This window comes from Haliotis rufescens, unplaced genomic scaffold, assembly GCF_023055435.1.
Source record: "Haliotis rufescens isolate VD_foot unplaced genomic scaffold, xgHalRufe1.0.p SCAF_180, whole genome shotgun sequence".
Classification (NCBI taxonomy): Eukaryota; Metazoa; Mollusca; class Gastropoda; order Lepetellida; family Haliotidae; genus Haliotis; species Haliotis rufescens.
This window is the reverse complement of record NW_025963869.1, coordinates 27,963-50,385: the sequence shown is the minus strand read 5'-3', so window position 1 is coordinate 50,385 and position 22,423 is coordinate 27,963. Positions and strand designations below refer to the sequence as shown.

The window sequence follows — 22,423 nt, the reverse complement described above, 5'->3', positions numbered from 1 at the left end:
GATGGTTTAATTGCTCTAAACTGCTAATGGAATGAAGCCTTCTATTTGTTGTTGATTAATGATTTATAATCAACGTCTTTCAGGTTTGCCTGGTAACTCTGGTGTGGATGGCCTACCTGGATTTAAGGGAGAAGGTGGTCTGCCTGGTCTGCCTGGATTGTCTGGTCCAAGAGGTGAGGCAAACGGCGATGAAGTCAGTCTTTCTGTTGATGCTGCATCTAAGGTGTCACCATATCACACATATACAGTGAAAAACTACACTACAAACAACAGAAATTACAAATCAACTGACACTACTAACTACAGAAACAATGAATCAACTGACACAAACTACAGAAATAACAAAAAGGTGACACTACAAAACAACAGAAACTACAAAACAACAGAAACTACAAAACAACAGAAACTACAAAATGCTGAAACTACAAAACAACAGATGCTAAATTAACTTACATTGCTTGTTACTTCTTGTTTCACCATTCGTTTGTCAAGTGTTGAGTCATGTTGATCTACTGTTGCAGGTCTGCCTGGTCCCCGTGGTGACAAGGGAGAGCCAGGATTGCCAGGATTGCCTGGAGCAAATGGTCTGAAGGGAGATGGTGGTCTACCTGGTTTGCCAGGCATTTCAGGTATATACTCATTTGGAATGAACAAATATTCCTGCAAAAAACAGTTGTGTTTTACTGAGTTAGAAGTTTGTCATACAATGAAATGAAATTGGTTCTCAGGCATTGACTTTTGAAAATATGGTGTGGGTGGTAGTTTTTTTTTGCTTGTTCAAACAAGTATGTAACCAAATAATCATTTGTGTACCATCAACCTGGTAAAGGGTCTCCCTACATAAACAAGCATACTAACTCCTATTGCATGACCATAACACGAGATGCACAGTGAATCAGTGCCCATGTAAAGGGAAGTAACTGCGTGCTATATTGGATCGCATTGTTTTTAAGTATTAGGATTTTTAAACTTTTTTTTGAAAATGGAAATATAAACGAAACGTGCTGCAGACATTATGATTATGGGTTTATTTTAGCCTTGTGCCAAAAGGAAATCTTGAATGTATATTTGGATCTTTTTCCTGTTGGTAGTTTTGAGTGAAGCATTGATCTGGAAAATATGCAAATCAGGAAAATAATATTGGTCTATTAACACTATTATTTTTTTTAGCCTAACATATTGAATTCTTCTGCAGCATGATAATAAATGAGTTTGTCTGCATCATCACTCTCTTCTTCCAGATTGTCTTCAATGTATAATTCACCATTTTGTAACTTTGTTCTAGGTTTGAAGGGAGAGCCTGGCTTTCCTGGAGAAGCAATGGTAGGACCCAAGGGAGAACCTGGTCTGCGTGGTCTCCCTGGAGAAGGAGGAATTGTTGGCTATGCTGGCCCAGAGGGTACGTGAAATAAGGGCAGATAAACCTGTGTTCACAATTAAGTGGTTTCAAATGTAGATTTGATACATGTAAATTTCATTTGAAACAGATCACACCAGCTTGATGCACTGATGTAGTCATCAGCCAAATCATGGTCTAGAATAGTGAGTGAGTGAATATGATTTTATGCCTCTTTTAGCAATATTCCAACAATATCATGGCATGAGGCAACAGAAGTTGTACCCATGTGTTGAATCGAGACACTTTGGCGGGACAAGCGAACGTTTTAATCACTAGACTACCCTACTGGCCCAGGTCTAGAATAGATTTTATATCTCTTCCAGAACAATCAGAATGCAGGAATCAGAATTCTAAAATATAATGGAAGAATTATTCTGTTCTGGAGTTCATTCAGTCAGTGACCTGTGAAGATCTGGGGTAGAATAGGTCTTCAACAAACCATGCTCCCTGTAAAAGGCGACAATGCTTGTCATAGAGGCAACTTACGTTGCTCGCTGACCTGGTTGATGCATGTCATTGCATCCCAATTGTGTGGATCGATGCTCATGACATCAATGATTGTCTGGTCCAGACTCGATTATTTATAGACCGCCGTGATATAGCTGGAATATTGCTGAGTGCAGCATTAAACAACAATTGCTATTGTGACATATTGTCATCACAGGTACGAGAATAATTGTAGATTAATCAAATCCAATTTTAAAAATGCATTCTTGTTTGAGGATACAAGGAGAAGGCGATCTAAGATGTTGTGAGATGTACTCATTCCTTTTCTTAGAATAAAATATGTTTAAGCTGAGATTCATGGAGACTTTTCGTTTGCTAGGTTTGCGTGGTAGTCCTGGCTTGCCTGGTCTCAAGGGGGAACCCGGCCAGCCTGGTTTGCCTGGTCTTGATGGTCTTCCTGGAGTGAAGGGGGAGTCTGGACGGGATGGACAATCTGGCTTCCCTGGAAACGATGGACCGGAGGGTCTGCCTGGACTTCCTGGTGAGTAGGATGTACATGAAGAGTGCTAAGACCTCCTTCCAGTTGAAATGCATACTCTGATGTGCAGATGTTGAGAGTCATCATTAGATACAGTTCAGATCAAGTGTATAATAATATTGTCATTTATGACTTGCCTGTTGTTACCTGCTCTCCCTGAATATTTTCTCCATTTATTTCTATTCATTATATGATGCAAAGATTTCCACAATATTCATTTGCCGACTCCCAAGTCAGGTCTGATAATTTAAAGTATTCACTTGACTAAAACTAGAATGGGATTATCTGTTTGGGGTGATATCTGTGTTTTGGATCTCCTAACACTATCGTAGTTTGATATATTGAATCTGCTTTCATCTTCTTATTATATAATAAAAAACTAATAGACTATATGACGTCATTACCTGTTTTTATGGACCTGAAAAATGCAATATCGAACTCGGACTTTGTCCTCTGTCATTGTATATTGTATGTTGTTGTGAAGCACTAATTGTTGTTTGTTGTCCTCCACAGGTGAGCCTGGCAGTAAGGGTGACTCTGGTTTGCCTGGCCTCCCTGGACTCTCAGGGCCAAAGGGTGAGAGTGGTCTTCCCGGACCTGCTGGACAATCCGGCCTTCCTGGACTTAATGGCGTCAGAGGACAACCTGGACAACCTGGTCAAGATGGTTTGCCTGGACTGCCAGGTCAGTAGAAGAAACATTTGTCGTCTTCCCTTTAGGATTTTCTGTAATAGAAATTTGTGGTTATCATATACAGCCAAACAATCCTTTTTACCGATCCCCAGTAACCTATGCTGGTCGTGAGAAGGAACCAAATGGATGGAATGGTCAGACTGAATGGTTTGGTTGATGCCGTGTAATTGTACCTTGACAGCATGGATTGATGCCCATGATGTCAATCACTGGTTTATCTGGACCAGACTCGATTATTGACTGGCCACCATCATATAGCTGGAATAATTCTGAGTGCGGCATTAAACAACAAACAACAATTTAAACAGTGTAATTGGATCTCAGATACCAGATAATGAACATTGTCAGTGTCTGTTTAACAACTCATTTCTACACTGCTGATGCTGCAGGTGTGAAGGGTGATTCTGGACTGATGGGTTTCCCCGGTGAACCTGGACGTGAGGGACTTCCTGGTCTTCAGGGTTTGGCTGGGATCAAGGGAGAACCTGGTGCAGCTGGCTACCCTGGAGAAATTGGTCGTGAGGGCATTAGAGGTAGGTAATATTTGGTGACCCTGATTCTCGACGCTTGATTTCCTGAGGTATTAGTTGTGGAAGTGTCAGTGGAAGGTGTTATAAAGTGACCCTCGTCCTGGTTTTCAGTTATGTAGGATCTTAGCCAACAGATAATCTTATTGACAATGGGTTGATGTATGTGACATGTTCATATTTAGTTAAAGATAATAAGTTCAGAGGTAGCACCTTGCTGACTATGAAAAAAGAGTGATTAATATGTTCTAATGCTGCTTGTGTTTGACAGTAGGTGCCTGTTTGTTTCAGGACCTAAGGGCAACGGTGGTCTGCCTGGTCTGCCTGGTCTGAAGGGAGACGCTGGTGAGGCAGCACTGCCTGGACTTCCTGGTGACCGGGGTGAAGATGGTCTACCTGGATTATCTGGCGAACGTGGACAGGATGGTGGGCTTCCAATAATTACAATCCTGTTAAAATCCATACAAACAACTTGCTAAGCTATATTCAACCCCAGATATTACAAGTGGGATATAACACACAATCTGTTATATTGTATACTGTTATAATTCCAATTAGAGAGACAATTGCTTTTATCTAAATGTGAATATAAAACTTTGATTTTTGAGGGTTCCCAGGAAATTTCTATCCAGACAATCCAAACTGATACAGAGAGACTACATAGTTTAACTGTGCGGACTTGTTTGAAGGTCTGCCTGGTCTGTCTGGAGAAAAGGGAAACCCTGGCGAGCCTGGTATCGGCCTGCCTGGCAGAGACGGTGAGCCCGGCGTGTCTGGCCGTGACGGAGAACCTGGACTCCCTGGTCTGTCAGGACCAAAGGGAAATCCTGGACCTGTAGGCTTCCCTGGCCTCAAGGGAGAGAGGGTATGCATTCCCACCATATGATAAGCTTGTATTTTCTCCTATAATATCGGTAATCGGTATATCAGCAATCTAAATCGAATATAAATGTATGTTTGTTTGTTGTTTAATGCCGTTCTCAGCACTATTCCAGCTATATGACGGCAGTCAGTAAATAATCGAGTCTGGATTGACATCATGAGCATCAATCCACGTAATAGGGATACGATGACATGCATCAACCAAGGCAGCGAGCTTGACCGGCCGATCCCATTTTTCACGTCTTATGACAAGCATAGTCACCTTTTACAGCAAGCATGGGTTGCTGAAGACCTATTTTACCCCAGATCTTCATGGGTCCCAATATTAATGACTGTAGATATAACATTAAGATGTACCAGATGAATTTCAGGTTGGAATTTGTCATTACATTTTGCAAAAGCACAGGCTCATAGATGATGCATATATCTCCACTGATAAGTGTTTCCTAACTCGTTATGATTGTATTTTGGTCATGTGTAGGGACAGCCTGGTCTTGATGGTCGCTCTGGCCAGCCTGGAAGAGATGGTCTGTCTGGAATGAAAGGTACGTCATCTACATACCATATTTTCTAGAGTATAGTGCACACTGTTTGAAAAAAACCCACAGCTGTGTGGAAAGGGCTGCGCATTACACACGCCATAATGAGTTTTGACGTTTTGAAGGGAGCCTCGATGATGACTGGTTATTATTATTTAAATATACATGTATATAGTAAATGCTGCAACTAAAATAACAAGATATTGGAATATATTATCACTGAATGGGTATGGTGTAATCTTTTTCTGCGCATAATACTCACACAAAAAAATTCTCCAAAATACTGAATCCCTTAGATTGGAATGTGCATTATGCTTGGGTGTGCACTATACTCATACGGTAAAATTCAGTAATTGTAAACATTATGTTTGAAGACAAGAAGTCTTTTTGTGTTAAGATTTTGCCCACATTTGTATAAAGACAAGGTAGTAACTTGTAATTCCTGTAATGGTTTTATCAACATTTACCTGTAAATGTTACAAATATTCTTATGATTATGTTATTGATATGATAAAGCAATCCAAAAAACAAATACATATGCTGATGAGGTTGCCAGCAGCCACTACTTTCACGTTCAATACATCATTGCAATCTTAAATTCTCAAGAAACTGTTAAGTTATGTTCCTAATATTCTTAGATGTGGGTTTCAACATGTGTCATTGAAATAGGGCAACAAATTTGGCTGCAAGTCATTTGTCACGGTAGGATAAGTTGGGCGGTTCACTAAAAAATTGTATTCATACAACGTTGTATTCATACATAATTTCTGAAGTTACTTCGTGGAGTAAAGTTACGTCTTAAACATCTATTATGTTCAGAATGAAACCATTTATGATACAGAAATTATGACCCTTTTGTGTTGCCATATCATAAATATATATTAGGAATATGAAATATGTATTATGCTCACAAAAGACTCACGTAATATGTTTTTAATTCTCAATACGAGGTATTTATGATAGAGAAACCCACATGGCTAAAAGTCTATTGATCACATCTCCGTTCTTCTTATAATTCCATAATTCTGGCGTTATACCTCAAAAAACAAATTACTTGATTTGTGACAATGTACTGACATTTTGATTGTAGGAAACTCTGGTCTTCCCGGCCTGCCTGGAGCTCCTGGTAACAAGGGAGAGTCTGGTCTGCCTGGCCTGCCAGGAACTTCTGGCCTCAAGGGTGATGGGGGTCTTGATGGGCGGCCTGGCCTGCCTGGTTTGCCTGGTCCTAAGGGAGAGAGGGGATTCAATGGACGGGATGGAGAGCCAGGTAAACACAGATGCATGTGGACTACCATTACAGTGTCACTTTGTAGTAACATGAAGTAATTACACAATGACCTATGAGCAGGGAGGACCTACCGATTATCGGACTATAAGTGCAATAATGCGACATTAAATCCAATTTCAGCTCATCTCACCTGATATCGGTTCCCAGTAAATTATTGTAATGCATTTTAACACAATCTAATGAAATTGTCCTTATATCTCCGCGGATTTAAAATGCAATCTTCATATCTGTAGCCCAGTGAGTGTACCACTAGGCTACAGAGGTGCTGATAAATCACTATGCTTTTAAGCATGTCTTTTTCAAGTACCGGTACCGTACGCCAGCAACAGATATTTTATGCCCGGTTCCTAAGGTTCATGTAAAATACATTGTATGTTTGAAACATTAACATATTGATAAGTGTTGTTTTACGTTTCTTTTTTCGGTTTATAAGTAAGAGGAAACACTTACACTCGGGTTTTTATCCTTCAGGTTCACGTTGTGTAGCATGAGATCAACATAAAACATTTGTGCTTCATGTGAAGTATGGACAGTTACCATGGTAACTCATTTATCTTTTTAGGTCTTCCTGGACTTAAGGGAGATGTCGGTGACTCTGGTCTGCCTGGTCTCCCAGGTTTGTCTGGAGCTAAAGGATCACCTGGTCTGTCTGGTCTGCCCGGAGCCCCGGGTATGTGAATCTTTCTTTAGCATGGATAATGTCACAAACAGGAAAGCTCTTTGTAGTCAGTCCATTTGAGTGAGTGAGTGAGTGAGTGAGTCCTTACTGACACCACTATTGCCATACATGTGAGTGAGTAAGTGAGTCCTTACTGTCACCACTATTGCCATACATGTGAGTGAGTGAATTTTTACTGTCACCACTATTGCCATACATGTGAGTGAGTGAGTGAGTGAGTGAGTGAGTCCTTACTGTTACCACTATTGCCATACATGTGAGTGAGTGAGTGAGTGAGTCCTTACTGTCACCACTATTGCCATACATGTGAGTGAGTGAGTCCTTACTGTTACCACTATTGCCATACATGTGAATGAGTGAGTCCTTATTGTTTCCACTATTGCCATACATGTGAGTGAGGGAGTGAGTCCTTACTGTTTCCACTATTGCCATACATGTGAGTGAGTGAGTGAGTCCTTACTGTCACAACTATTGCCATACATGTGAGTGAGTGAGTCCTTACTGTTACCACTATTGCCATACATGTGAGTGAGTGAGTCCTTACTGTTACCACTATTGCCATACATGTGAGTGAGTGAGTCCTTACTGTTACCACTATTGCCATACATGTGAATGAGTGAGTCCTTACTGTTACGACTATTGCCATACATGTGAGTGAGTGAGTGAGTCCTTACTGTTACCACTATTGCCAAAAATGTGTGAGTGAGTGAGTGAGTGAGTCCTTACTGTTACCACTATTGCCATACATGTGAGTGAGTGAGTGAGTGAGTGAGTCCTTACTGTCACCACTATTGCTATACATGTTAGTGAGTGAGTGAGTCCTTACTGTCACCACTATTGCCATAGATGTGTGAGTGAGTGAGTCCTTACTGTTACCACTATTGCAACACATGTTAGTGAGTGAGTCATTACTGTTACCACTATTTCCATACATGTGAGTGAGGGAGTCCTTACCTTTACCACTATTGCCATACATGTGAGTGAGTGAGTGAGTCCTTACTGTTACCACTATTGCCATACATGTGAGTGAGTGAGTCCTTACTGTCACCACTATTGCTATACATGTGAGTGAGTGAGTCCTTATTGTCACTACTATTGCCATACATGTGAGTGAGTGAGTCCTTACTGTTACCACTATTGCCATACATGTGAGTGAGTGAGTGAGTGACTCCTTACTGTCACTACTATTGCCATACATGTGAGTGAGTGAGTCCTTACTGTTACCACTATTGCCATACATGTGAGTGAGTGAGTCCTTACTGTCACCACTATTGCCATACATGTGAGTGAGTGAGTCCTTACTGTCACTACTATTGCCATACATGTGAGTGAGGGAGTCCTTACTGTTACCACTATTGCCATACATGTGAGTGAGTGAGTGAGTCCTTACTGTTACCACTATTGCCATACATGTGAGTGAGGGAGTGAGTCCTTACTGTTACCACTATTGCCATACATGTGAGTGAGTGAGTGAGTCCTTACTGTTACCACTATTGCCATACATGTGAGTGAGTGAGTCCTTACTGTTACCACTATTGCCATACATGTGAGTGAGTGAGTGAGTCCTTACTGTTACCACTATTGCCATACATGTGAGTGAGTGAGTGAGTCCTTACTGTCACCACTATTGCCACACAAGTGAGTGAGTGAGTCCTTACTGTTACCACTATTGCCACACAAGTGAGTGAGTGAGTCCTTACTGTTACCACTTTTACCATACATTTGAGTGAATGAGTGAGTAAGTGATTGAGTGAGTGAGTGCCTCAGTCCTTACTGTCACAACTATTGCCATACATTTGAGTGAGTGAGTGAGTGAGTGAATACATCAGTCCTGACTGTCACCATGTTTGCCATACATTTGAGTGAGTGGGCTGTAAGGCTACATTTAACAATATTCTAGCACTATCACGGCAGTCATGTGAATATGAATTGTAAACACTTACATGTAATAGCGTAATATAAGAGGTGCTGGCTTTATCAGGGTCATGCTTGCTGTAAATGGCGACTATGCTTGTCGTAATAGGCGACTAACGGGATCGGGTGGTCAGGCTCGCTGACGTGGTTGTTGCATGTCATTGCATCCTAATTGTGTGGATTGATGCTCATGATATCAATCACTGGATTGTCTGGTCCAGACTAGATTATTTACAGACCGCCATCATATAGCTGTAATATTGCGGCGTTAAACAACAAACAAATATATCAGGATGATATATAATCAATCACATATAAAGTTCTTACTATGAGCAGTGTGATGACGTTACAATCTGTGCTTTCTGTGTCCAGGAGAGAAGGGTGAGTCCGGATTCCCCGGTCTGGACGGACTTCCCGGTCAGTCTGGACAACCAGGAGAGAGAGGTATGTTGTACACTTCCCTCTGCCAACTTTCTAACTGCTTTATATCAGTGTTATATAGATTATTGCACTTTGAATTGTTTACTATAAAATGTTGTGATCACATTTTGTGAGTATAGACTAAATATCACCTAGGCAGACATTGGGGAACAAACCCTCACGCTTATCAGTCGATAGTACTGATAATATTTCATTCCTACATGATACTGGAAATTGACTGGTTATATTTTGATTCATGTCGACATATGTGGACTACTTTGGCTAGAACAGTAGGAATAACTGGTATATTTCAAGTTCTTGTAAATCTCATGGCAATAATTTTCCTGAAGGGAAAGTAGTTACAGTTTGTATACTTGGGACATACGACCCGTGAAGATCCGGGGTAGAATAGGTCTTCAGCAACCCATGCTTGCCCCAAACGGAGACTTTGCTTGTCGTAAGAGGCGACTAACGGGATCGGGTGGTCATGCTCACTGACCTGGTTAATGCATTTCATTGGATCCCAATTGCATGGATCGATGCTCATGAGGTCAATCACTGGATTGTCTAGTCCAGACTCGATCATTTACAGACCACCATCATATGGTTGTAATATTGCTGAGTGCGGCGTTAAACAACAAACAAACAACCAAACTTGTGACGTACATTGTAGGTTTGGATGGCCCGGCCGGCCCTCCTGGTCTTCCTGGACGCTCCACACAGGGTCTGAAGGGAGAGCCTGGACGTTTGGGAGGACCTGGCAATGATGGACGACCAGGACTCAAGGGAGATCCAGGTGAGAAAATCTTACTTTGTGTGTATATTTTGTGAATGTTTCAGTAATGTGGATGGAGTACACAGATAGATTGTATTTATCATATAATGGGTAGGTTTCTCAGCAGGATAAAGCCAACGAATAAAAACGTCATAAGTTTGGGTCATACATGGATAGAGATGCAAATGTCAATTGTTCATTATTGACTACTTTCACTGTTTATAAATATACATGGCGTCACCTTTGTCATTTGGCAATTGAAAAACTATCGGGATAATTGCTATCATTATCAAAAGAATAGTCTAATATTCTGAAGGAAGATTTGCAATGTTTAGGTAATGTTTGTGAGAGACAGGAAGAGATTTTTGAGTACAGAATTGGAGAGTGACATTATATGATAAAGAGGTGATCACGCTTGTGTTTTTGGGGATGGTTAAGGCGAGCTGACTATTTAGTATTTATTCCAAATACAGGATATTTACCATCCCCAAAACACACTCTCGTAATAACCTTTTTTTCACCTAATATATGAAGGTTGGCGGAGAAATAGATCATGTTTCACTTAATACATGAAGGTTAGTTGGATACAGAAATGGTATGTACAAGATCTGGGGTAGAATAGGTTTTCAGCAACCCATGCTTGCCCTGAAAGGTGACTTTGCTTGTCGTAAGAGGCTACAAACGGGATCGGATGGTCAGACTCGCTGACTTGGTTGATGCATGTCATTGTATCCCAATTACGTGGATCGATGGTCATGATGTCAATCACTGGATTGTCTGGTCCAGGCTTGATTATTTACAGACTGCTTTCATATAGCTTGAATATTGCTGAGGGCGGCAAACAAACAAACAAATGTTGCAATTAGCTGCAAAATTGCTGATGCAGCATTCAGCAATAATCCCAACGCTCAGACGTTTTACACAGCAATTCTTCAGACTTGTCCAAGGATACACATGATAGGTAAAGTAACCCAATGGACCCAGGTCTTGTTATCAAGAATTTCACCCTTTCATATTTGAATGATTTCATGACGGTCATGTAATGGATGATGTCCCTAGCTTGGTACGTGTAATGGAGGTGATGTTGAGCCAGTAGGTAGCTGACGACTTCTTATGTTGCAGGTATGCCTGGACTGGATGGTCTGCCTGGTGTGAAGGGAGATCCAGGACAATCCACCGACGGTCTTCCTGGACTTAAGGGAGAGTCTGGACTACCTGGACGATCTGGTCAGTGTTAATTAAATTATGATGTTTAAAGAGGGACTATGGTCTTCTAAGGGGCCACAATTCGCTTTGCAGAGAAACCTATGATTTTGGGTTCGAATCCTGGTTTACCCCGATTACCTTTCTAGGTTTGTCAGCACCATACCTGTGCTCGTGGGTTTCACCAAAGTGGTAAATATCTGAGACCTGCATCACTTCAGGCTTTCCTCCCACATTAAGCTGACACGCTGTGATATAACTGGAAAACTGTTAAAAGAGATGTTAAAACCCAGCTCACTCACTCACTCATGACCTTTGTGAAACTGAGACATTGTCTTGGTGTCATTAGTGACCTGTGTGAAACTGAGACATTGTCTTGGTGTCATTAGTGACCTGTGTGAAACTGAGACATTGTCTTGCTGTCATTAGTGACCTGTGTGAAACTGAGACATTGTCTCGGTGTCATTAGTGACCTGTGTGAAACTGAGACATTGTCTTGGTGTCATTAGTGACCTGTGTGAAACTGACACATTTTCTTGGTGTCAATAAGTTCCTCATTAACTGCTAGATTGACATACATGATAAAGTTTGAGTTTTTAGACAAACAACTTGATTTTGCTTTTGTGGACTGCCAACTGGCCTTATCATAGTACCCCTTCATTGCAACTGTGGCTTCCATTTTGTTTGAGCTGTGATTTTCCTTAAGAAAAATAGCAATAGGAAAATCATTTCATCATCTGTTTATAGGACAGACTTCCCTATAATGACCAAATTTGAAAAATAGCTTCATGACATTTTGGATGACACTCCTAGAAAATAAAAAATTATGAAACCCTGTGTTCTGTTTTGTGTTTCAACAGATTTCATTTGAAATATAAGGTGATGATTTATGATTTCTTGTTGCTGCCCAGGTCTGCCTGGAGATCGTGGTCAGTCTGGAAGTGATGGTCTGCCTGGTTTACCTGGCCTCAAGGGTGACCGTGGACAATCTGGATTCCCCGGAGAGCAAGGACGTGATGGACTTCCTGGTCTTTCTGGATCCAAGGGTACGTTTCTTCGTGGTTTTATTTTTCATATAAACGAGTATTACCTCTTTATGTCATTTGCCTTTTCTTTTGAAGATTTGAACCATTAACAGTATAGTTTTTGGACAAAATAAGTTTCAAAGTACCTAACAGGGTGGATTGATTAACTGTACTTGATGCATAGGACGCTTTAGCGGAAGGCAGATGCACCATTTCATTAGGCAGCAGATTGTAATCATGATCAGTCAAGTTTTCATGTTTGGTGTGTGCCTTATCTTCCTGTACGTAATACATTGATGATATTTTGGGATATCAAATTGTAGTAAACACTTTGTAGCCTTAGTAGCTTGTGATGTTGTACATGAAAAATGTAACCATATTGAATCTCAATTGAATTCTCAATGACCTTTCATTCAGGTAACTCTGGCTTGCCTGGACTCCCTGGCATCTCCGGTCAGAAGGGAGACGGTGGTCTTCCTGGTCTTCCTGGACTCCTGGGACCAAAGGGAGAGGGTGGTCTGCCTGGTCTGTCTGGTCTGGATGGAGCACCTGGTTAGTTACTATTCATATACACTGCTGCAGTTCTCTGCCTGGTCTGTCCGGTCTGGATGGAGCACCTGGTTAGTTACTATTCATATACACTGCTGCAGTTCTCTGCCTGGTCTGTCTGGTCTGGATGGAGCACCTGGTTAGTTACTATTCATATACACTGCTGCAGTTCTCTGCCTGGTCTGTCTGGTCTGGAAGGAGCACCTGGTTAGTTACTATTCATATACACTGCTGCAGTTCTCTGCCTGGTCTGTCTGGTCTGGATGGAGCACTTGGTTAGTTACTATTCATATACACTGCTGCAGTTCTCTGCCTGGTCTGGATGGAGCACCTGGTTAGTTACTATTCATATACACTGCTGCAGTTCTCTGCCTGGTCTGTCTGGTCTGGATGGAGCACCTGGTTAGTTACTATTCATATACACTGCTGCAGTTCTCTGCCTGGTCTGTCTGGTCTGGATGGAGCACCTGGTTAGTTACTATTCATATACACTGCTGCAGTTCTCTGCCTGGTCTGTCCGGTCTGGATGGAGCACCTGGTTAGTTACTATTCATATACACTGCTGCAGTTCTTTGCCTGGTCTGTCTGGTCTGGATGGAGCACCTGGTTAGTTACTATTCATATACACTGCTGCAGTTCTCTGCCTGGTCTGTCCGGTCTGGATGGAGCACCTGGTTAGTTACTATTCATATACACTGCTGCAGTTCTCTGCCTGGTCTGTCTGGTCTGGATGGAGCACCTGGTTAGTTACTATTCATATACACTGCTGCAGTTCTCTGCCTGGTCTGTCTGGTCTGGATGGAGCACCTGGTTAGTTACTATTCATATACACTGCTGCAGTTCTCTGCCTGGTCTGTCCGGTCTGGATGGAGCACCTGGTTAGTTACTATTCATATACACTGCTGCAGTTCTTTGCCTGGTCTGTCTGGTCTGGATGGAGCACCTGGTTAGTTACTATTCATATACACTGCTGCAGTTCTCTGCCTGGTCTGTCCGGTCTGGATGGAGCACCTGGTTAGTTACTATTCATATACACTGCTGCAGTTCTCTGCCTGGTCTGTCTGGTCTGTCTGGTCTGGATGGAGCACCTGGTTAGTTACTATTCATATACACTGCTGCAGTTCTTTGCCTGGTCTGTCTGGTCTGGATGGAGCACCTGGTTAGTTACTATTCATATACACTGCTGCAGTTCTCTGCCTGGTCTGTCTGGTCTGGATGGAGCACCTGGTTAGTTACTATTCATATACACTGCTGCAGTTCTCTGTCTGGTCTGTCCGGTCTGGATGGAGCACCTGGTTAGTTACTATTCATATACACTGCTGCAGTTCTCTGCCTGGTCTGTCCAGTCTGGATGGAGCACCTGGTTAGTTACTATTCATATACACTGCTGCAGTTCTCTGTCTGGTCTGTCTGGTCTGGATGGAGCACCTGGTTAGTTACTATTCATATACACTGCTGCAGTTCTCTGCCTGGTCTGTCTGGTCTGGATGGAGCACCTGGTTAGTTACTATTCATATACACTGCTGCAGTTCTCTGCCTGGTCTGTCTGGTCTGGATGGAGCACCTGGTTAGTTACTATTCATATACACTGCTGCAGTTCTCTGCCTGGTCTGTCCGGTCTGGATGGAGCACCTGGTTAGTTACTATTCATATACACTGCTGCAGTTCTCTGCCTGGTCTGTCTGGTCTGTCTGGTCTGGATGGACCACCTGGTTAGTTACTATTCATATACACTGCTGCAGTTCTTTGCCTGGTCTGTCTGGTCTGGATGGAGCACCTGGTTAGTTACTATTCATATACACTGCTGCAGTTCTCTGCCTGGTCTGTCTGGTCTGGATGGAGCACCTGGTTAGTTACTATTCATATACACTGCTGCAGTTCTCTGTCTGGTCTGTCCGGTCTGGATGGAGCACCTGGTTAGTTACTATTCATATACACTGCTGCAGTTCTCTGCCTGGTCTGTCCAGTCTGGATGGAGCACCTGGTTAGTTACTATTCATATACACTGCTGCAGTTCTCTGTCTGGTCTGTCTGGTCTGGATGGAGCACCTGGTTAGTTACTATTCATATACACTGCTGCAGTTCTCTGCCTGGTCTGTCTGGTCTGGATGGAGCACCTGGTTAGTTACTATTCATATACACTGCTGCAGTTCTCTGCCTGGTCTGTCTGGTCTGGATGGAGCACCTGGTTAGTTACTATTCATATACACTGCTGCAGTTCTCTGCCTGGTCTGTCCGGTCTGGATGGAGCACCTGGTTAGTTACTATTCATATACACTGCTGCAGTTCTTTGCCTGGTCTGTCTGGTCTGGATGGAGCACCTGGTTAGTTACTATTCATATACACTGCTGCAGTTCTCTGCCTGGTCTGTCCGGTCTGGATGGAGCACCTGGTTAGTTACTATTCATATACACTGCTGCAGTTCTCTGCCTGGTCTGTCTGGTCTGTCTGGTCTGGATGGACCACCTGGTTAGTTACTATTCATATACACTGCTGCAGTTCTTTGCCTGGTCTGTCTGGTCTGGATGGAGCACCTGGTTAGTTACTATTCATATACACTGCTGCAGTTCTCTGCCTGGTCTGTCTGGTCTGGATGGAGCACCTGGTTAGTTACTATTCATATACACTGCTGCAGTTCTCTGTCTGGTCTGTCCGGTCTGGATGGAGCACCTGGTTAGTTACTATTCATATACACTGCTGCAGTTCTCTGCCTGGTCTGTCCAGTCTGGATGGAGCACCTGGTTAGTTACTATTCATATACACTGCTGCAGTTCTCTGTCTGGTCTGTCTGGTCTGGATGGAGCACCTGGTTAGTTACTATTCATATACACTGCTGCAGTTCTCTGTCTGGTCTGGATGGAGCACCTGGTTAGTTACTATTCATATACACTGCTGCAGTTCTCTGCCTGGTCTGTCTGGTCTGGATGGAGCACCTGGTTAGTTACTATTCATATACACTGCTGCAGTTCACTGCCTGGTCTGTCTGGTCTATGCAGTTCTATGTTATTATTGAGCTTGTTTAGTCAGTGGTGTTGATATTATGTTGATACACTTCATACACTGCAAAATATGTTAACAATGACTGAAAAGTAGTTTGTTGGAATGTCAACCCTTAACTTTAGCATACTTTTACTTGTCCTTTTTTAGGTCAGCCTGGTGGCTTTGGTTTGAAGGGAGAGCCTGGTTTGCCCGGTGTTGTGAATTACGAACAACTTCCTAAAGGAGATCGAGGATACAAGGGAGACCCTGGTCTTAATGGTCTGCCAGGTCTGTCCGGACCAAAGGGAGAACCAGGACGCCCTGGTAAGAGAGACTGCTTGTTCTAATGTAATGGTCAAATACATATGTTATTTTGGAATAACTATTTTCTTGATTTAGTACGTTTGTGGAGGATCCTGTGGTAGGACAGGTCGTGTGAGCCCACTAAATGTTCCAGTGATCAGACTGGGTGAAGTGTCATTGTAACACAGAGTTGTGGATCCTTATATCAATCACTTGATTGTCCTGTCTAGATATTTTAGGATACAGCAGTCAAGACAAAGCTTCAGGTTATATATAGGCAGTTGTCATATAGCAGGAATATGCTGCATTAAACAACAAACAAACACACAGTTGTGAAAAAATAACATTCTTTGCTTTGGGACTAGTTTTTGATTTCCTACTGATGTACACGTACAGCCGAGAGGAACATAAATGTTAGATGTTCCTCCTTGTGTTTTTCTCTTTGCTAAGGCAGATGCAGGTTTTTTATACATGGCACATTGCACAGAGAGGACACAAAATGCTGGAATAGTGTTAAGACATGACATTTTTCAACAAACATTATGACCTGATTTTCAGGATCTCCTGGTATTCCTGGTGAGCCTGGTCCAAGTGGTCTGCCTGGATTCAAGGGAGAACGTGGTAACTCTGGTCTGCGAGGTCTGGATGGTCTGCCCGGTACTGCAGGAACACCAGGTAATCCTAATTACTGATGCTAGTATTGAAAACAGGGAGGTGGCAGTGTTACAATGTCCTCTCATGATGACAAAGTTCTTGCATCCTTCAATATGATATTACTGGAATATTGCTGAAAGTGGCATAAAACTGTGCTCACTCACTCACTCACTTAAAAAGAGTGAAGTTATTTCCAGAATGTTTGTTTTATTATAGGCAACATTAACCTCGGTAGTTATCATCCCATTTTTTTGCAAAACGTGTACACTGAACAAAACAATTTCCTGAACATTTTGTGGGATATTTTTTAGTAGTGAAGACTGAGCACACTATTTCAGTGAAAATATCCACAGGTTAATCAGGATCCCTTACTTTTTGAAAAATGATACAGAAATAAAACATTGGTACACGTTGTTTGTATGGTATACCTGACTATTGTAAAACCTGAACTCTCTCGTCTGAAGGTCAGCGTGGTCCATCTGGCCAGCCTGGTGACCGGGGTCTGCCCGGCCGCTCCCCACCCACCGGCTTCCTCCTGGTGCGCCACTCCCAGTCCCAGGAAGTACCCAGCTGCCCACGTGGTCAAGCCCAGATGTGGGATGGTTACAGCTTGCTCTACATTGAAGGAAATGAAAAGTCACACCACCAAGACTTAGGTGAGACAGCTTCTTCACAGATAGCAGAGGGTTCCTGTATCAGCTCCGGGGTAGAAAGGGCCATCTGACTTTACGAGGACTTGGTGGCTACAATGTTGTGATGTGCAGATGATGCCCTCATCTGGAGCCTGTGGTGTATAAACATATACTGTCCTCTAAAATCAAATGGGAGTGTGTGTTGACATCTGATTGGTTGAAAATCAGTGCAGGGCTTGTGTTGCGTTATTGTTCTAAGCTATGTCCCAGATTTCTTATTGGTGTTAATGATTGCTGTTTTGCATTAATGATTAAATAAGCTGTCTGTGAAGTTATCATTGTTGACATATTTATTAAGTATTGACCTCAATCTGTTTTTGCATTTATGCCTCCATAAATGCAAAAAAAGATTGACGGCAATTCTTTATCATAGGAATATTTAGTTGATTTTTGCAGTTGAATATGTGGAGTAATGCAACCGGTAGGTGATCATCTTTAAAGAATTAAAGTTAAAAGAGCAGTTGCGTGTTTGCTCGTCAGCTATATCCTGATGTACCCTATTTTCAAACAGTTAAGATGGCATTGCTGATATTTCGAGGGATGAGTGAATCAAAACTCAAATTCTGGTTCATAACAGTAGGTGATTTCTTTAAAGATAGAATTCAGCTACTTTCCGAAACAAAAGAAAGTCCTTGATAAATGTCATGATCTCCATTTCCCTGTCTGTAAACTTCGAAACAACTGATTGGTTTGGTACTTTAGCAGTGTTTCCACGTATGAACAGATATGTTTTGGCTCACAGTTCTCAACATAATTCTTGCAGGTCGTTTTGTAAACACAAACAGTGATTGAAAGTTTGAAACCTATTCACAAAATATAAATACTTGTCAAATTATGGTGTTCACACTATTCCACTCTTCCTTTTCATCATGACAAGGGCACCAAAATTCTGAATGATGACGGAATGTTCTGACATCACACCTCTCGTTACAATGCGACAAATCACTATCAATATGGCTGTTTGAAAATAGGGGTCGGTCGAAAATAGGGTACTCAACGATATATGTTATGAAAGATTCAGTCAACTGTTGATGCCCATCAATCAGAAAAAAATGATTGTTTACTGACGATGAAGCTGCACTATTTGTTCAGCTACTTGGTCAGTTCAGATTAGGACAGTCATGATGTCTGTCACTGGATTGTCTGGTCCAGACTCGATCATTTACAGACTGCCGTCATATAGCTGGAATATTGCTGAGTGCAGCGTTAAACAACAAACAAGCAAACAAAGATAAGGACAGATCATTTATAAAGGTTAAGTTTCAAAAAGTGTAACTATATAGTACATTGTTTACAAACAACATATGGTCATGAGTGAAAAAATAGTTGCTTGTGCATCTTTGAGTTGTTAGTTTCATATTTAATCCAACTTTTTGGTTATCAACTCAATGTTTTTCTTGATTTTCAGGATGGGCCGGGTCCTGCATGCCTCGTTTCAGCACCATGCCTTTCTTGTTCTGCAACGTAGATAACGTTTGCAACTACGCCAGCAGAAATGACAGGTCCTACTGGCTCTCAACAACTGCCCCTATTCCCATGATGCCTGTAGCTGAGGGAGAAATCCGTCCATATATCAGTCGCTGTGTTGTGTGCGATGCTCCCGCTAATGTGATCGCCGTCCACAGTCAAACGCTTCAGATACCAGATTGTCCAAATGGATGGAATGGCCTCTGGATAGGTTACAGTTTTGCCATGGTAAGTTTATCAGTGTCCAGAAACTGATTTCTGAAAGAAATATTGCTAACTTCTTTTTCTGAACTTCTATGCCATTGATGAGACTTTTATTCAGTTATCAAACATGTACATTAGAATCATAGTTTTATTTAAATATCATTATTTTCCTATTCTTTCCTAAGACAGCTTTAATGCACTAACCTTTAGTGGTTGATCTGATTGATAATATCATTACTTAAGAAAATAATTTCTAATGTCAGTAAATCATTATTGTCCAATATGTAGAATAGTTGAGAGTAGCTTGTAAGATTCAAATTACTTACTCGTGTATGCTTCTGTATGTGTGTCGAGTATTAACACAATGTATATCCATATTGTCTATTAACACAATATATATCTGTGTCAAATATTAACACAATGTATATCTCTGTCGAGTATTAACACAATTTATTACTCCCCCATGAAGAGCTCAACCATTCAATAAACATACACTGTATTACACATTGTGTAATCCCAAAGCATGTGCTCATGTACTGCGGAACAAGTGTCACTAACAAATATTGAAAACTCCCAACATCCCTCAGCTTATTCAATGACATTGCGCATAGTAATGATAGATCACTGAGAGGAGCTTATGCACGCTCGATGACCCCAGCAACCCTGTTGCTAGGCTGACATCACATGGCATTGTTTTGCGATGATCTTGCAATGAATCCCCCAAATTATGTCTTAGGGCATTGAGATTGTAAGCTTCGTGGTGCAGAGCCCCGCTCCAAAAGGTGATAGTAGCACAGGGACAGTCCTAAGACTATGAGTTACGTTGATAACAATAACTTTATGGAATGGACTCAAGTATTAACACAATGTATATCCATGTTGAGTGTTAAAACAATATATATCTGAGTCAAGTATTAACACAATATATATCTGTGTCATATATTAACACAATGTATATCTCTGTTGAGTATTAACACAACGATATCTGTGTTGAGTATTAACACAATGTATATCTGTGTCAAGTATTAACACAATGTATATCTGTGTCAAGTATTAACGCAATGTATATCAGTGTTGAGTATTAACACAATGTATATCCGTGGTGAGTGTTAACACAATGTATATTTGTCTTGAGTATTAACACAATGTAAATCTGTGTCGAGTGTTAACACAATGTATATCTGTGTTGAGTATTTACACAATGTATATCTGTTCGAGTATTAACACAATGTATATTTGTGTCGAGTATTAACACAATGTATATCTGTGTCGAGTATTAACACAATGTATATCTGTGTCGAGTATTAACTCAATGTATATCCGTGTTGAGTATTAACACAATGTATAACTGTGTCAAGTATTAACACAATGTATATCCGTGTCGAGTATTAACACAATATATATCCGTGTCAAGCATTAATGCAATGTATATCCGTGTCGAGTATTTACACAATGTATATCTGTGTCGAGTATTAACACAATGTATATCCGTGTTGAGTATTAACACAATGTATATCTGTTGTTCCAGCACACAGCAGCTGGTCCTGGCGGCGGTGGCCAGTCTCTCTCCAGCCCTGGCAGTTGCCTTGAAGACTTCCGAGCCACTCCATTCATCGAATGTAACGGTGCTCGTGGCACTTGTCATTACTTTGCTAATAAATACAGCTTCTGGCTCACTACTATAGAATTAAATGAACAATTTAGTTCACCACGTTCACAAACACTTAAAGCAGGAAACCTCCGGACTAGAGTTAGTAGGTGTCAAGTTTGCATCAAAAATGTGTGAGATGGTCATAATATGGTCTCTTGTTCATAGTATTGTAAAACATGTAGGCGATATTGATGAGTCAAGAAAAGGGAAATTTTGTCTTTTGTCCTAAAGGCATGAAAAATGTGATGTTTTTGTTTGTACTATTATGGAAGTCAATTTTGATGTCTATAATTTTATAACTGACTACCAGGGCAAGCCAACTCGTGCCTTATAACTGATTCAATGGTGCTATGTTTTCTGCGGCGAAGACGTGAGAGTTTCATGCTCAAGTTTACTCTATTTTCTATTATCGCATAAGAAACCTATTTACGTCCGGGATTGCCTGAATAACTCTTTACTTGACAAGGCACAGACTTAGTGTAAGAGAGATTGGACAGGAAAGCAGTGCAAAGCACCGAAGGATGAGAAAATCTTTAACTGTACAATAACAACATTACTGATGCTCAAACTATCTGAAGGTACTCAACTGGTTGGTCAGAAACTAGCAATACTGATGTGCTTTGTCAAGTAAAGAGGTCCTATGATCCCAGCAACTGTGATTATAAAATATGTCACTGCCATCAATCATAACTTAATGTATTTCTGGATTATAGTTCCCCGTTTGCAGCATTCTTGTGATGTATTGTCAATACAGCCAAATAATAGTCATGCATTTTATACCCTACTGATGCCTTTTAAATGAAATCCGGCCAAACTGTTTTTCAGTGTTTTCTTTTAAAAACAAATTTGTCAATTGTTTTCATTGTCTGAAAAATTGAAAGCCCCTGTGAAGATGAGTTTTGTTAGATACCTCGGATCACAAAATTCCATCTGACAGGCTTCTGTCCTCTTCGGAAGCATTCTTCTGGCATAGAATACTCATGTATATAGATGACGTTTGTATGCTGGTCTTGTATGGTCGTTTCTATTGTATAGTACAGATTTGACACTCTTGTCTCTTTCTCTCCTAGTCATAGTGTTTCGTAAGTGCCAAATTTCTACCATCACAACCTCTCTGCTCTAGTAGTTCTTCTAGAGGTAATAGGCATAATGTGCAATGTTCTGAAATCAACAATTGATGAATATATGAACAAACATTTGATAAGAACAATAAAGTCTTTTACACAAATACTGCTTGGTCTTGTTTTCATTAGTATCTGGAGTTCTGAGGATAAGCAGCTACATCAGGGTCCACATGCCAGTTATGTCACAGCATGTTTGTTTTGTTTGTTTGTTTGTTGTTTCACGCCACACTCAACAATATTCCAGCTATATGACAGCGGTCTGTAAATAATCGAGTCTGGACCAGACAATTCAGTGATTGACAGCATGACATCGATCCACACAGTTGGGATCGATGACCTGCTGTAACCAAGTCAGCGAGTCTGACCATCTGATCCCGTTAGTCGCCTTTTATGACAAGCATAGTCGCCTTTTACGGCAAGCATGGGTTGCTGAAGACCCATTCTACCCCGTGGGTCTCACAGCATGTC

General features: G+C 41.3%; 1 protein-coding gene across 1 annotated transcript in view; it reads left to right on the top strand.

Moving 5' to 3' along the window:
• The window catches only part of LOC124144757 (collagen alpha-2(IV) chain-like), a 68,874-nt gene extending 46,813 nt beyond the window's left edge, over nucleotides 1–22,061 (top strand). The window contains exons 21-41 of the mRNA XM_048398681.1: nucleotides 84–173; nucleotides 522–629; nucleotides 1,286–1,399; nucleotides 2,226–2,387; nucleotides 2,898–3,068; nucleotides 3,467–3,610; nucleotides 3,896–4,030; nucleotides 4,294–4,469; nucleotides 4,968–5,031; nucleotides 6,116–6,295; nucleotides 6,879–6,986; nucleotides 9,282–9,353; nucleotides 10,003–10,125; nucleotides 11,227–11,331; nucleotides 12,219–12,353; nucleotides 12,750–12,884; nucleotides 16,029–16,184; nucleotides 16,722–16,838; nucleotides 17,282–17,473; nucleotides 18,918–19,204; nucleotides 20,709–22,061. Of these exons, the coding sequence (XP_048254638.1) occupies nucleotides 84–173; nucleotides 522–629; nucleotides 1,286–1,399; nucleotides 2,226–2,387; nucleotides 2,898–3,068; nucleotides 3,467–3,610; nucleotides 3,896–4,030; nucleotides 4,294–4,469; nucleotides 4,968–5,031; nucleotides 6,116–6,295; nucleotides 6,879–6,986; nucleotides 9,282–9,353; nucleotides 10,003–10,125; nucleotides 11,227–11,331; nucleotides 12,219–12,353; nucleotides 12,750–12,884; nucleotides 16,029–16,184; nucleotides 16,722–16,838; nucleotides 17,282–17,473; nucleotides 18,918–19,204; nucleotides 20,709–20,966 (3,032 nt within the window). The 3' untranslated portion in view covers nucleotides 20,967–22,061. The remainder of the gene's footprint in view (nucleotides 1–83; nucleotides 174–521; nucleotides 630–1,285; nucleotides 1,400–2,225; nucleotides 2,388–2,897; nucleotides 3,069–3,466; nucleotides 3,611–3,895; nucleotides 4,031–4,293; nucleotides 4,470–4,967; nucleotides 5,032–6,115; nucleotides 6,296–6,878; nucleotides 6,987–9,281; nucleotides 9,354–10,002; nucleotides 10,126–11,226; nucleotides 11,332–12,218; nucleotides 12,354–12,749; nucleotides 12,885–16,028; nucleotides 16,185–16,721; nucleotides 16,839–17,281; nucleotides 17,474–18,917; nucleotides 19,205–20,708) is intronic.
• Nucleotides 22,062–22,423: the final 362 nt, after the last annotated feature.